Here is a 16,037-nt window from a genome sequence, read left to right on the forward strand (position 1 = left end):
CTTCATATGTCAGTCCTGCCATCCCAGGAATTAGTCTGGTGGTGAGCCTTCGCTGGACACCCTAATAGCAAGACTGTCCTTCCTCAAACTAGGAGACCAAAACTGCGCACACTACTCAGTGAGGCCTGACCAAGGCCCTGTATAACTGGAGCAAGACATCTCTATTCCTATATTCAAATCCTCTCGCTATGGAGGCCAGCATGCCATTAGCTTTCCTAATCACCTGCTGTACCTGCATGCCAACCTTCAGCAATTGTTCCACCATGACATCCAGGTCTCCTTGCACTTCCCCTTTTCCTAAACCATCCAGATAATCTGCCTTCCTGTTTTGCCACCAAAGTGGATAACCTCACATTTACCCACATTACATTGTATTTGCTCACTCAGCCAGCCTGCCAAGTCACCTTGTAGCCTCTTTGCATCCTCCTCAGAGCACACACTGCCTCTCAGCTTAGTGTCGCCTGCAAATTTGGAGATGTTGCATGCAGTTTCTTCTTCCAAATCATTAGTGTATATTGTGAACAGCTGGGGTCCCAGCACTGAACTCTGTGGTACCCCACTAGTCACTGCCACCACTCTGAAAAGGACCCGTTTATTCCCACTCTCTGCTTTCTGTCTGCCAACCAGTTCTCTCTCCATGTCAATACATTACTTCCAATACCATGAGGTTTAATTGTGCTCACTAATCACTTGTGTGGGACCTTGTCAAAAGTCTTTTGAAAGTCCAGATAACAATATCCACTGGTTCACCCTTGCCCACTCTACTGGTCATATCCTCAAAAATCCAGAAGATTTGCGGGCATGATTTTCCTTTAGTGAATCCATGCTGACTTGGACCGATCCTGTCCACGCTTTCCAAATGCTCAGTTGTTTCATCCTTAATAATTGACACCAGAATTTTCCCCACCAGCGATGTCAGGCTAACCGGTCTATAATTCCCCGTTTTCTCTCCTTTTTTAAAAAGTGGGGTTGCATTAGCTATCCTCCATTCCACTGGAATTCTTAGAGTCTGTAGAATGCTGGAAAACAATCACAAATGCATCCACTATTTCTAGGGCCACTTAAGTATTCTGGGATGCAGAGCAATGGCCCTGGGGACTTGTCAAGTTTTAATCCCATCAATTTCCCCAATACCGTTTCCTTACTAATCAGTATGTCCTTCAGTTCCTACCTCGTGCTACCCCCCCCCCCCCCCCCCCCCCCCCCCCCCGTTTTCCAGACGGTTATTTATGCCCTCCTTGGTGAAGAACGATCCAAGGTATTTTTTGTTTTTATAAATTTAGAGTACCCAATTCATTTTTTCCCAATTAAGGGGTACTTTAGTGAAGCCAATCCACCTATCATGCACATTTTTGGGCTGTGGGGGCGAAACCAACCCACGCAAACACTGGGCGAAGGTGCAAACTCCACACTGACAGTGACCCAGAGACGGGATCGAACTTGGGACCTTGGCGCCATGAGGCAGCAGTACTAACCACTGCGCCATCGTGCTGCCCTCAAATGTATTTTTTTCAAACTGGTCTGCCATCTCTTTGCCCAATATGAATTCACCTGATTCTAACTGTAAGGGACCTACATTTGTCTTCACCAGAAGCTTCACAAAGTAGCGGTTCAGAAGTTAAATTTTGTAACTTTCTGTCCTTCCATATCCTGTCCCCATGACCAGAGCACATGTTTTAACTTTTGCGTGATGCTGGCTCCACGAACAGCTGTAAAAACTACCAGGAGCAGCCTAACAGCAAAGGTGCGATCTGAATCGTTTCTATAAATATTTTGTAGGGTCTGAGTGCTGCATGTAACTGGCAGCTGGTTGCTGAGCAATGCATGTGTCATGGTTTCATGTGATTATCAAATTGTGATTATCTGTATTTGGCATAAGCAATATGCGGCACGGTAGCACAGTGTTTAGCACTGTTGCTTCACAGCGCCAGGGACCTGGGTTTGATTCCTGTCTGTGCTTGGATCACTGTCTGTGCGGACCCTGCACATTCTCCCCGTGTCTGCTTGGGATTCCTCCGGGTTCTCCAGTTTCTTCCCACAGTCCAAACATGTGCTGGTTAGGTGGATTGGCCATGCTAAATTGCCCTGTCGTGTCCAAATATTAGTTGGGGTTACAGGGTGGAGGTGTGGGCTTAAGTAGGGTGCTCTTTCAAGGGCCGGCCGTTGTAGATTCGATAGGCCAAATGGCCTCCTGCACTGTAAATTCTATGAATATCAATATTTGGGATTGCTTCCTTGGCCATGCATTGCACTCTGATTATGACCTGGGAGTGATCAATTCCTGATCCAAATTGATTAAATTTCTGCTCCTGTGCAAGTTTTTAAATTCACAAATGCAAATTGCAGGTGGCAGTACAACTAAAACTAATATGTAAAACTATTCCAATTGAAAATGAGCGGCAAAAGAAAACATATTACAACTGATCTGTGCATTTTCAGGCAGCAATTCATTAGCATCAAATATCAGAGAATCTCCACACTCATAGGATATTGCAGAAGTTTTTAAAAAATCACAAAACTGGGTTGCCCAGATATTACAGTCCAACAGATGGACAACATCCCAATATTAGGAATGTTTCAGGTTAATGGGGAATATATCAATGACAAAAGTAATTGTTTAATTGTGGTACTATTGTACTTTTTAAAGCTTGAATTTTCTGTTCATTTCCAGGATGACACGTATACAGAAAGTTATATCAGTACAATTGGTGTGGACTTCAAAATCAGAACTATAGAGTTAGACGGCAAGACTATCAAACTTCAAATTGTAAGTGTTTATAAATGCTGTAGCATTGAAATGGGGGAATTGCTAGAATCCATAGCTGATTATAAATTTAAAAGCTGGAAATTTCCAGCATTTTTTTATTGCTAATTTTTTTAAAAAATCTATCCATTTGTGAACAAACCTGCCTCCATTTAGATTCTGCAACATCAAACAACTCCTTAAAACCTACCTCTTTGGCCAAGCTTTTGGTCACTTGGCCTAATCTCCTGTGGCTCAGTATCAAAACGTGTTTGATGGTTGTTCCTCTAAAGAGCTTTGAGATGTTTTACTACATTAAAGGTGTTATGGAAATGCAGTTAACTTTAGAACTTTAACAAAATTGTGCCTTTTAAAAATATATGTGCACTATTTTCGCTCCAACTACTGTAGTTCTGAAATGATCCAAAGCTGTGGATTGAACTGGGAGATGGATAAGAACACAACTCTGGGGTCATTAGCTGGATTTCTGTGTTGAAACAGTTTTGTTTGAGATTGAAGTGTCATGCATGCTATGACTACATCAACCCTGACTTGAAAGGAATTTCTGTTTTTTCTTGTTTCCAGTGGGACACAGCTGGTCAGGAAAGGTTTCGAACAATCACGTCCAGTTATTACAGAGGAGCACATGGCATCATAGTTGTGTATGATGTTACAGACCAGGTACTGCGAAACCAAACACATTAGATCGGCAAGGTGGGGAAGTAAAGCAAATTGGGCAAATATAGTTACAAGTTAAACCATAAACGGTGAGCTATTGCTGTCCAATGTTTATAGATACAGGTGTAGGTACATATGAATATATAGAGATGGCTATTCTCCCCTACCCATTATATTTAATTGCTTAATTTAAGAAGATGGTTTTCAATTTAATTTGTACTGCAGTATTTTACAGAAGTCTATTTGATCACCTTTGGGGCATAGCTTTTTTTTTAACAGCATGAATTGAACTGGGTGTGGTAAAACAAAGGTAGGTTAATGGAGTGTGTAACTACAATTTGATAATTAACATGGCTAGTTTCTGTTATAAATATGAACATATTAAGTGAAAGACGTTAACAAAGGAAATATGCGCCAATGTAATATTTTGAATGTAGTTGCCTGTTCGTAATACCAACCATGCAGGTGTAAAACTAATAATGGCGACCAGTGATGCTTTGCTGTTTTCAGTGTAGTGTTTGGAATACTGCTGTACATGGTGATATTTCATTAAATGGAGGAGATATCAGCGTTGGAATATTCCACGTTGACTCAGTGAATAAATAGGTATAGCATACAAATGAGGAAGGTTAAGTTCGAGGTCTGTGTATAGTTAATTTCATTGGCACCAGGAGAGTCACTACAGTTAACCTCTACCTTCTTTGCTACGCTGGGAAGAGAGGTTTCGATTAGCAGACTTCTTCCTGTTTGAGCTCTACAGGAAGTGGCATCAACTTGGCCTGGTTAGTTGGGTAGTTGCTACCAGAGTCAAAATGAGAATTGAAATCCCACTCCAGGATTTGAGAGTACAATCTTGGTTAACATTTAAGTACTCTATTGTCTGGGGTGATATATTTTCAGGTGATGCATTAAACTAAGTCTCCCTGTTGAGCTGGATGTAACCGATCCCATAGCTATATTCCAGACCAACATTATCTCCAAAACAACAGATTAAGTAGATGTGGTTTACTTTTGCATAACCCTTGTGTACCATGATCTGTCTTCTGTGGATAACATCTTTGATTTCCTTTTGAGCTTTGCATTTTTGGTTTTATTTAGATTGTTTTTAAAAAAAATTAGTTTGGATGATGTATCTTTCTGATTTTTTTTTATTGGAGAAATGTATTGAAAAGAACTCCTATTGGAAATAAGTTTACATTGCTGTCAGGTGAAGACTCCAGGCATTCATTGTTCAGGCTTGAATACCTGAAAACCAGGACTGGAGTGTGGGGACAGGAGGGTTGATGTCATTTCTGAAACTGTTGCTGAATATCTTTAGAAGGGGGGGGAAGGCCACCATTTCAATCTTTTTGTTTCTTTTCCTCCAGGAGTCATTCAACAATGTAAAACAGTGGCTCCAGGAGATAGATCGCTATGCCAGTGAAAATGTTAACAAGTTATTGGTAGGGAACAAATGTGACCTGACAACAAAAAAAGTGGTGGACTATACAACAGCAAAGGTATGTGTGTGAAGTCAAACTCCTAACATAAATTTAAAAGCAGCATATTTTCCAAAACTGTTCTCTGTGACAGGAAGCATTCCAATTCGTATCTACAAATATGTTAATGAGGAAAATAATGTTGGAAGTATTAGATGTACTGAAAAATAAAAAACAATGTTCACAGCTATAAATACTTGTTTAAAATTTGTTTTAAATGAGTGAAAACTTAAATATATAGCACTGATAATGGCTTGATTGTTCATTATTTCTTGAGGTTGCAACCTGAATGCTGGTCTGCTGTTAAATTCAAGTAGAAACTAGATAGTTTATTTACTTTTTAAAAACCTGCTCAAGGTTTATATGAAAATGCATTTTTGAATTTCCAGAGTCTAGATAGATCACAGCGATCCATTGCCAGCCTTTTATACTCTTGTCTGTGCCAGTTGTATGTGTCCAGTGGGAGATTTCCAGGTAGAGTCATCTTTAGGTATCTGCTGCCTGCGGGCAGAAGCAACCTGCCTGTCTTATGGGCCACATGTTGGTTCATGATGTAGGGTTGCTTAACTTCATTTTTGAACATACATAGTGTTGAATACGGTTACATAGTTAAACTGCTTAATTTGAACTTCTTTGCACAAAGATTTTCAATGACTTGTATCTGTGAAGTAAAAGTGTTTTGGTTAAGTATTTCGGAAATGCATAACTGTGATTATCGACATTGTGTTAATGTACAAATTTGATTGCTGTCTAGTTTTTAAACATGTATGTCTTTTGTGGTTGAGTGCAACAGGCTTTGATTGCACTGGATTTTGTTTATTGTTAGGTGTACCAAGGTACAGTGAAAAGTATTTTTCTGCGAGCAGCTCAACAGATAAGTGCATGAAAAGAAAATGAAATAAAAGACAATACAGAATAGGGCAACACTAGGTACACAATGCAACTACATAGACACTGGCATTGGGTGAATCATACAGGGGTGTAGTGTTAATGAGGTCACTCCATAAGAGGGTCGTTTCGGAGTCTGGTTAGGAGTAACAACAGGGAAGAAGCTGTTTTTGAGTCTGGTTGTGCGTGTTCTCAGACTTCTGTAGCTCCTGCCCAATGGAGGAAGTTGGAAGATTGAGTAAGTTGGACGAGTGAGTAAGCCGGGTGGCAGGGGTCTTTGATTATGCTGCCCGCTTTCCCCAGGCAGCGGGAGATGTAGATGGAGTCAATGAATGGGAGGCAGGTTCGTGTAATGGACTGGGCTGTGTTCACGACTCTCCTGAAGTTTCTTGCGGTCTTGGGCCGAACAGTTGCTGTATCAGGCTGTGGTGCAGCCAGATAGGATGCTTTCTATGATGCATCTGTAAAAGATGGTAAGGGTTAATATGGACATGCCAAATTTCCTTAGTTTCCTGAGGAAGTATGGGCGCTGTTGTGTTTTCTTGGTCGTAGTTACGACGTGGTTGGACCAGATGTGTACCCCATGGAATTTAAAACTGCTAACCATGTCCACCTCAGCCCTGTTGATGCTGACGGGGGGGTGTACAGTACTTTGCTTACTGAAGTCAATGACCAGCTCTTAGTTTTGCTGGCATTGAGGGATAGATTGTTGTCGCTGCACCACTCCACTAGGTTCCCTATCTCCCTCCTGTATTCTGACTCGTCGTTATTCGAGATCCGGCCCACTGTGGTCATATCGTCAGCAAACCTGTAGATGGTGTTGGAACCAAACTTTGCCACGCAGTCGTGTGTGTACAGGGAGTATAGTAGGGGGCTAAGTACGCAACCTTGCGGAACCCTGGTATTGAGGACTATTGTGGAGGAGATGTTGTTGTTTATTCTTGCTGATTGTGCTCTGTGGGTTAGAAAGTCGAGGATCCAGTTGCAGAGTGAGGAGCCAAGTCCTAGGTTTTGGAGCTTTGATATGAGCTTGGTTGGGATTATGGTGTTGAAAGCGGAGCTGTAGTCAATAAATAGGAGCCTGATGTAGAAGTCCTTGTTGTCGAGATGCTCTAGGGATGTGTAGGGCCAGGGACATGGCGACTGCTGTGGACCTGTTTGCATGGTATGCAAATTGCAGTGGAACAAGGCGTTCTGGGAGTATGGAGGTGATGCGCTTCATGACCAAACTCTCGAAGCACTTCATTACGACTGAAGTCAGGGCCCCCAGACGGTAGTCATTGAGGCACATTGCCTGGTTCTTCTTTGGCACTGGTATGATGGTGGTGGTCTTGAAGCAGGTGGGAACCTCGGAGTGAAATAGGGACAGGTTAAAGATGTCTGCGAACACATCTGCCAGCTGGCCCGCGCAGGGATCCCATCCGGACCTGTCGCCTTCTGAGAGTTCACTTTCAGGAAAGCCAATCTGACTCCGGAAGCAGTGATGGTGGGTATGGGTGTGTTATGGGCTGCCGGGGCACTCGACAGCAGATCGTTGGTTTCCTGTTCGAACCAAGCATTGAATGCATTTGAGTTCCTTGAGGAGGGGTGCGCTATTGCTGGAGATGCTGCTTGTCATGATACATACAGGCAGTGACAGACACCCAGTACAGCCAATCAACACACAGGGCAGAACACAGCCAATCACCAGGCACAACACTAGAAGGTGGTCTCCCACTATAAAACACACGAGGCATCAACACTCTGCCTCTTTCCACTGGTGACAACTGTAGTGACAGTCAGGGTGTATATATCAGTTAGCACCTTTTACATGTGGCTCAGAGCTAGTCTGGTCTCGTTAGTTATAGTAAGCACGCATAAATTAGTAGTGTCAAACCCACAGCGAACGGTGTGCACTGCTTAACAAGTTCAATAAAGCGTATTGAACTAACATCACAGTTTGGAGTCTACTTTCAAGTACAACTGCATCCAGTTACAGTCCGTGTTACCCCAGGTTGAATAACACGCCATGGTACCAGTAGTCTACTTTATTAAGTGAATTACCTCGAGTGATTCCGTGATGACCAGCAAGTGCCTTCCAGCGGCATGGAGAAGATCCAGACCCCTCCACAGCTATGGATCTTTGGCAATCTCGGCGCCAACTGGCGGGTCTTCAAGCAAAGGTTATTTCTCCACATTGAGGCCTCAGACCTCGAGGATGCGTCCGATGCCAGAAAAATCGCGCTGCTCCTATCAACTGCGGGGGACCAAGCCATCCAGATTTTCAACTCTCTTAATTTTACCGACGGCCAGGTCAAGACCGTTTTGGAGAAGTTCGACAATCACTCTGAAGTCAAAATAAACGAGACCTTTGAGCGCTATATCTTCCAGCAACTCCTTCAAGGTAAGGATGAACCATTCCAATCCTTTCTAGCTCATCTCCGTATATTAGCGCAGTCCTGCAATTATGGTGCAACCGCTAACTCCATGATCCGGAATCAGATCGTGTTTGGGGTGCACTCCGATTCCTTGCGGAAACAACTCCTCAAAATTGAGCAATTTTGCCTGCCAGTCGCAATCGAGACATGTATAGTGCATGAGCATGCGTGAAATCGGTACTCCCGTCTCAAATCGGCAGAATAAGAAAAACCTGCCTCCCACGAGGCAGTGTGTTTACAGGCCATCGACTGGATGCAGTGCCTCAGTATCGATGAAAGTGGCCATTTTGTGCGCTTTTCCTGGGGCCCCACGCATGCGCAACATGAACAGGAGAACGAAGCGGCCGAAAACCAAACTGCGCAGGTGTGAACGTCGGCTGACCGCACTGCACATGTGCGACGACGCACTGAGCGTAACGACGTCAACGTCACGATGTGCCTGAACTGTGGCACCGCCCACCTAAAGTGGCAATGCCCTGCAAAAGGCAGGCGATGTTTAAATTGTGGGAAGCCTGGACATTATGCAGCCTTGTGCAGGTCTGCACCCCAGTCAAGGGCCAGCGATCCCAATTCCAACGCAAGCACGTTCGATGTGCACAGCAAGGCTTACTGGATTCTGATCCTGATAGCACTACGGATCCAGAGGACGACTGCCTGGAGTCCCCCTATCATGTGGGCATCATCACGACATGTGAGTATGCCTCCTCAAATTCAGCAAGACGCCTATCTATCCTCAATGTGGATTCCACGGACGAATCGTGTGCTGTCATACAAGTTGATCAATGCAGCATCCAGTTCAAGCTGGACACCAGTGCTTCTGCCAATCTCATCTCTCAGCTGATTTTGACCGCATTAAAAAGCAACCCAAAATTCTTCCGCCAGCCTGCCAGCTCCTCGATTATAATGTCAATGCCATAATGGCACTAGGATCTTGTAATCTATTTGTCTCTCAACAAGGCCATCAATGTCACACTGCACTTTGAAATCGTCAAGCCTGATAAGGCATCCCTGCTCGGTGCCCATGCATGCAAGCTATTCAACCTCTTACAACGAGTCCATGCCATGTCTTCCAATGTGGATCTTCTGGCTTTGATGACATCCTTGCTCAATATCCTGATGTGTTTGATGGAATGGGCACTCTGCCGTACTGCTACAAGATCTTACTCGGGCCTAATGCCACGCCTGTAATCCATGCACCCGGTGCCGGCTCCTCAAGGAAGATTTAAAGGCACAGCTACAGGAGCTCCAAAACCAGGGCATCATTTTCAAAGTGATGGAACCGACTGACTGGGTCAGCTCGATGGTTTGTGTGAACAAGCCCTCGGGAGAGTTGCGGATATGCATAGATCCCAAAGATCTTAACCAGAACATAATGTGGGAACACTACCTGATTCCGAAGCGGGAGGAACTGACCAGTGAGATGGCACCCGCCAAATTCTTCACGAAGCTAGATGCAGCGCGCGGTTTCTGGCAGATACAACTGAGTCCAGCAGGAAGCTCTGCACGTTCAACACGTGCGTAGATGATGTAATCGTATGGTCCACGATCCCCGAGGAACACATCTCGTCTCAAACAAGCCTTTTGACCTATCCATGCAAACGGCCTCAAGCTGAACAAGGCCAAGTGCTGCTTTGGCATGTCAACCATCCAAGTTCTTGGGCGACCAGATCGGCAGGGTGTGTGACCAGATTTGGTCAAGGCCATTAATGCCATGAAGACCCCGGAAGACCAGGCAGTACTACGCTTCCTCTGAATGGTGAACTTCTTGGGAAAATTCATTCCCAACATGGCTTCACACACCACAGCTCTCTGGCATCTGGTGAAGAAGTCCACTGTATTCCAATGGCTACCCACACATCAAGCAGAGTGGCTCGAGCTCAAAGCAAAGCTCACCACTGCTCTGGTACTGGCGTTTTTTGACCCGGACAGGGAAACAACAATCTCCATGGACGCAAGCCAGGACAGCATTGGTGAGGTGCTCCTCCAGGGGGATGACTCCTTGTCCTGGGCTCCAGTTGCTTATGCGTCAAGGGCCATGACTCTTACTGAACAGAGGTACGCCCAAATAGAAAAAGAGTGCCTGGGCCTCCTAACTGGCATTGTAAAGTTCCATGACTACGTCTGCGGTCTACCAACATTCACAGTGGAGACTGACCACAGACCCGTGGTCCATATATATCATAAGGACTTGAATGACATGACGCCCAGGCTTCAGCGCATTTCCTTCGACTCCGCAGGTATGATTTTGAGTTAGTATACACACCAGGCAAGGAGCTAATAATTGCGGATGCCCTGTCACGCTCCATCACCTCTCCCTGTGAACAGGTTGACTTCATCCGCCAGATTGAGGCACAGGTGCATCTGTGTGCCAGCAACCTCCTGGCCTCAGATGAAAGAGTGATCATCATTTGTGAACAGACTGCCAAAGACCCTCTTCTGCAGTGTGTAATGCACCACCTTGCAAAGGGCAATGTCCTCAATTCTTTAATGTGAAGAACGACCTGACAGTTGTCAAGGGGATCCTCCTCAAGCTAGATCTTATCACAGTCTGCAGAGCTTAGTGCTCAAACAAATCCACGAGGGACACCTAGGTGTCAAAGTGAAGGCGCAGGGCCCGGCAGGCTGTCTATTGGCCTGGAATCAGCCAGGACCTATCCAACATGGTCCTCAATTGTGCGACCTGCCAGCATTTCCAGCCTGCTCAAACAAAAACCTCCAGCAACATGAGATCGTGACCTCTCCGTGGTCCAAGGTGGAAATCGACCTTTTTCACGCCAATGGGCGTGACTATGCGCTCATCATAGATTACTTCTCAAATTACCTTCTCAAATTACCCAGAAGTTGTGAAGCTGCCAGACCTCCCATCAAGGACAGTCATCAAGGCCTGCAAGGAGACATTTGTCAGGCATGGTGTTCCACTCACTATCATGAGTGACAATGGTCCCTGCTTCCACAGAGAAGAGTGGTCCAATTTCTCCAAGTCGTACCAATTCAACCACATTACCTCAAGCCCACACTACCCGTAGTCCAACGGGAAGGTTGAGAGAGGGGTCCATATAGTGAAGCAACTGCTCTGCAAGGCTGCGGACTCTGCTTCTGACTTCAACCTTGTGCTGTTGGTGCACAGGGCAACCCCTCTGTCCACCGGTATGCCTCCGGCTCGACTCCTCATGAATAGAGACCTGCGGACGACTGTTCCAGCCATACACTTAACAGACCTGGATCACCTCCCAGTGCTGCAAAAGGTGCAGCAACTCGGGAACCGGCAAAAGCTGACGTACGATGCTCATGCTAACGATTTTGCCTGTGCTATCTCTGGAAGATGCTGTTCGGATCAAGCTACCTGATGGAGGCTGGTCAGCTCCAGCTGTTGTTGTTCGACAGGCTGCTCCCCGATCGTTTGTGGTTCGTATGGCTGATGGCTCCATTGTCAGGCGCAACAGAAGGGCACTGCGCAAAGTTGCCTGCCCACCACCAGATCCTACTTTTCCATATGTTGTCGTGCCTCCTCCGGACACCTCTCACCACGAGGCCACCAATCTGGCAGCAATCCCGCCTGTCAAGGTGCTGTCGTCCCCACCTCCACCTCTCAGGCGGTCAACAAGGATCAGATGCAAGCCCCAAAGGTTGGACTTGCAGAGCAGAACAAAATTTACAAGAGCAGTGTCTATATCTGCACATTAGACACCTTGTGTATAGATTCAACCACTCGCCATTTTATGTAAATAGCTCTACATGTAAATACAGTCGCATATGCTCCAAGCAACCCATTTAATAAAAAAAAAAAAAAAAAAAAAATTTTTTTTAATGTAGAAGATGTCATGATATGCACTCATGCACATAATGAGATACAGACACCCGGTACAGCCAATCAACGCACAGGACAGAACACAACCAATCACCAGGCAGAACACTAGTAGGTGGTCTCCCACTATAAAACACACGAGGCATCAACACTCTGCCTCTTTCCACTGGTGACAACTGTAGTGACAGTCAGGGTGTATATATCAGTTAGCACCTTTTACATGTGGCTCAGAGCTAGTCTGGTCTAGTTAGTTACAGTAAGCACGCTTTGATTAGTAGAGTGTCAAACCTACAGCGAACTGTGCACTGCTTAACAAGTTCAATAAAGCGTATTGAACTACATCAAAGTTTGGAGTCTACTTTCAAGTGCAACTGCATCTAGTTGCAGTCTGTGTTACCCCAGGGTGAATAACACAACACTGCTCGGCTTCGCTTTGTAGTCTGTTGTTTAGGCCTGGCCACAACCGCTGAGAGTCTGTAACTCTAGCTTGGTCTGATATTCTCTCTTGGCACCTTGGATGGCTTTGCGGAGGTCGTACCTGGATTTCTTGTAGGTCAGGGTCACCTGACTTGAACATCTCAGACCTGCCCTTCAGTCGGGAGTCAATCTCGCGATTGAGCCATAGTTTCCGGTTGGGGAATGTACGTACTGCTTTTTTTGGCATGCAGTCATCCACGAATTTGCTGATGAAGTCTGTGACGGTGGTGGCATACTCATTTAAGTTGGTCGCTGAGTTCTTAAATATGGACCAGTCCACTGTCTCCAAGCAGTCACGTAGGAGCTCTTCTGTTTCCTCGGATCAGCACTGCACGACCTTCTTAGCTGGATTCTCCCGCTTGAGTTTCTGCTTGTATGCCGGGAGAAGGAGCACCGTATTATGGTCTGATTTCCCAAATGCGGTCGGGGGATAGAACGGTAGGCGCTCTTGATTTTTGAGTAGCAGTGGTCAAGAGTGTTGTCGCCCCTGGTGGAACAGGAAATGTGCTCGTGGAATTTTGGCAGTACACTCTTGAGGTCAGCCACGATGAACAAGGGCGTAACATGATACCATAAACATGAACTATTTAAAAATAAATTTAGAGTACCTGATTCATTTTTTTTTCTAATTAAGGGGCAATTTATTGTGGGCAATTTAGCGTGTCCAATCCACTTACCCTGCACATCTTTTGGGTTGTGGGGGTGAAACCCATGCAGACACGGGGAGAATGTGCAAACTTCACAAGGACAGTGACCCAGAGCCGGGATCGAACCTCGGCACCGTAAGGCAGCAGGGCTAGCCCACTGCCACTATGCTGCCCTCAAAAACATGAACTTATCCAACCTATTCTGCTGAAGTCTTGTTCACCCATTCATTGCTGTATTCAATACACCTTGCTTCTGTCCTGACAATGCCTCAGTTTTAAAATCCTCCGTCTTGTTCTCAAATCCCTCCATGATCTGGTCCCCCCTCTAATACTGTAACCACCTCCAGCCCCACAAACTTTGGACATCTACCCCACAGTTCTGGCCTCCTGCACCCCCCCCCCCCCCCAACCTCATTCCCAATTTCAGTAGCTCCACCATTGGCAACCATGCCTTCCACTGCCGAGCTCCTAAACATTGCACTTCCTGACTTCCTTTAAGAAATTCCTTAAAGCCTACCTCCGTCTTGGTATCTCACTACTTGAATTGTTTGGTAATGGTGTTTCTATATATTTTACTGCGTTAAAGGTGTTTTTGTTTTTTTTTTAATTTTTATTTTTAATGCTTTATTGATGCAGGTAAGGAGTGCCATCCAACCCTCCCTCTTCAGTCATTTAATGCCTTTCATTCTTAAATCTTAGTTCATGTCCATGCACCACATCCTTGCAGGGAATGAATAGAAGAGGACTAGCAACTGGGTGCAGAACGAGGCCATTCGGCCCATCAAGTCTGCACCAACATGAAGGGGCAATTGGCATGGCCAGTGCACCTAACCTGCACATCTTTGGACTGTGGGAAGAAACTCACGCAGATATGGGGAGAATGAACAAACTCCATAGACAATGACCCAAGGATGGAATTGAACCTGGGTTGCTGGCGCTGAGAGGCTGCAGTGCTAACCACTGTCACCCTATATTGCAGTTTTCCATGTATATTCTTGATGAATGTGCATTAACACAATTCAGTTGCTGAACAACTTTGTGGATTGATTAAGTATTTTACTTGCAATTATTGTAGTAAATTGCATAATAGAAACTTGAAGAAATGTTATGAATTATTCTTGTGGATTAATTATTTCCTCTTTCATTGGTCCACAGGAATTTGCAGACTCCCTTGGGATTCCATTTTTGGAAACCAGTGCAAAGAATGCAACCAATGTAGAGCAAGCCTTCATGACAATGGCCGCTGAGATTAAAAAGCGAATGGGTCCTGGAGCTACATCTGGTGGTTCTGAAAAGTCAAATGTAAATATCCAGAGCACACCAGTGAAGCCGTCCAGTGGAGGTTGCTGCTAAGAGTTTTCACATTCTCCCAATAAATTTGATTTAATAGGCCCAAAAGTAAGAAACGTTGCCTGAATTGTACTGTATGTAGCCACACTACTGCAGACTTGTCCCTTTCCTGCTCCCTTCCAGACACACAATTGGGGACTAAAAAGCCGCTATTGGCTGCGATTTCCAACTTGAGACTAACTTCATTTTCAGAATGGTTTTTAAACTTTAAAACGTGCAGGTCATTAATAATGTGCATAAATCTCATACCCGTTATCAAAGTTTCCTGCGGTCGGTTTATTATAAAGATTGATTTTGTTTATAATGGCATGTTTTAAATGTCAACATTGGATCTCCTCTGAAGACGAAGTTTAGCCATTTTGCATCAAGTGACATAAATAAAGTTTAGTGAAATGTTGCGTCAGATCTGATTTTGCCAGTACTTTGTGGAGATACGAGAGAATTACACTGCATTACCTTCATTCTCTGCATATAACTTGTGGCTGCAGGATATTGTAACTTGTTGCACATGTAACATTAAACAACTGAAGAAATGTTTAATGAATATTGTACTTGCTAGAATTACTTAGAACTAACATGGTGGCACAGAATGGTCCACAAAGCTTCATGGCCTTCAAGGCAAAGCGGGCTAAATTGCTGCAGAGCTTTAAATGTCTTAATTATTTATTCTGCATATATCTCATTTGTATCTCAATGTAGATTTGGTTGTGGATGACAGTTTTCAATATGTAGATCACTGGTTGTTACGATTCCCATTTGCCTTGGAAAATGGCTTGTATTTATAAACTGCATATGTGAGCACAGGGACATTGCTCGTTGAAGAGGTGCTCGAAACAGGTGACATTTTTACAAGTGAATTTCATTTATTTTTGTGGATTTTTAGGAACTGTACATCTGGATACTGGTGGTTTATTTTCTCCTGAAATTTTCGTAAATAGTTACAGTATATCAGGCATGCTAACCATTTCATTTTCTAGGACTAGTCTAGGTACCCATATAATTTGAAACAATTGAAATATTTTAAGCATGGTTAAGGGTGATTTAATTCAAATTTATTTTTACTCATTCTAAATAAAATGCTTAATGGCACATTTTCCTCCACATTTCTTTTATTTTGTATGTATTCATTAATTCCATAGAAGACATTGACTTGCATGATCCAAGTAAAGTTTACCGATTACAAAGTAAATCATAAAATTACATAGAAATGCATTGGACCCAACCAGTCTGTTAATGTTTACCAGCACATGAGCAATCTTAATGCTATGTGCTAGTTTCTGTTATAAATTCCCCCAGTCTTACAATTTTCTGGGATCTCAAGCTCTCTTCTGATTGTGCCCTTTCACACATTTCAGGTTGGCAAACTGGTGAGTGAAGTGTCACTGGGATCAGTGCATGGAGCCGTAACAATTTAAAATTTGTGTGAATGACTTGGATGAAGAGGCAGAATGTACTGTAGCTGAAATGAAGCAAAGATAGGTGGGGAAAGTAAGTTGGGAGGATGCAAAGAGTCTACGATAAAGAGTCTAAATCACAGTATGTAGATAGGCCAAC

At 44.3% G+C, this 16,037-nt stretch overlaps 1 protein-coding gene across 1 annotated transcript in view; it reads left to right on the forward strand.

Annotated features, from left to right (window-relative positions):
* The window catches only part of LOC140422049 (ras-related protein ORAB-1), a 37,881-nt gene extending 22,309 nt beyond the window's left edge, over positions 1-15,572 (forward strand). The window contains exons 3-6 of the mRNA XM_072507030.1: positions 2,672-2,767; positions 3,329-3,424; positions 4,789-4,920; positions 14,289-15,572. Coding sequence (XP_072363131.1) covers positions 2,672-2,767; positions 3,329-3,424; positions 4,789-4,920; positions 14,289-14,486 — 522 coding nt within the window. The 3' untranslated portion in view covers positions 14,487-15,572. The remainder of the gene's footprint in view (positions 1-2,671; positions 2,768-3,328; positions 3,425-4,788; positions 4,921-14,288) is intronic.
* Positions 15,573-16,037: the final 465 nt, after the last annotated feature.

The sequence above is a fragment of the Scyliorhinus torazame genome, chromosome 1, assembly GCF_047496885.1.
Source record: "Scyliorhinus torazame isolate Kashiwa2021f chromosome 1, sScyTor2.1, whole genome shotgun sequence".
Lineage (NCBI taxonomy): Eukaryota > Metazoa > Chordata > Chondrichthyes > Carcharhiniformes > Scyliorhinidae > Scyliorhinus > Scyliorhinus torazame.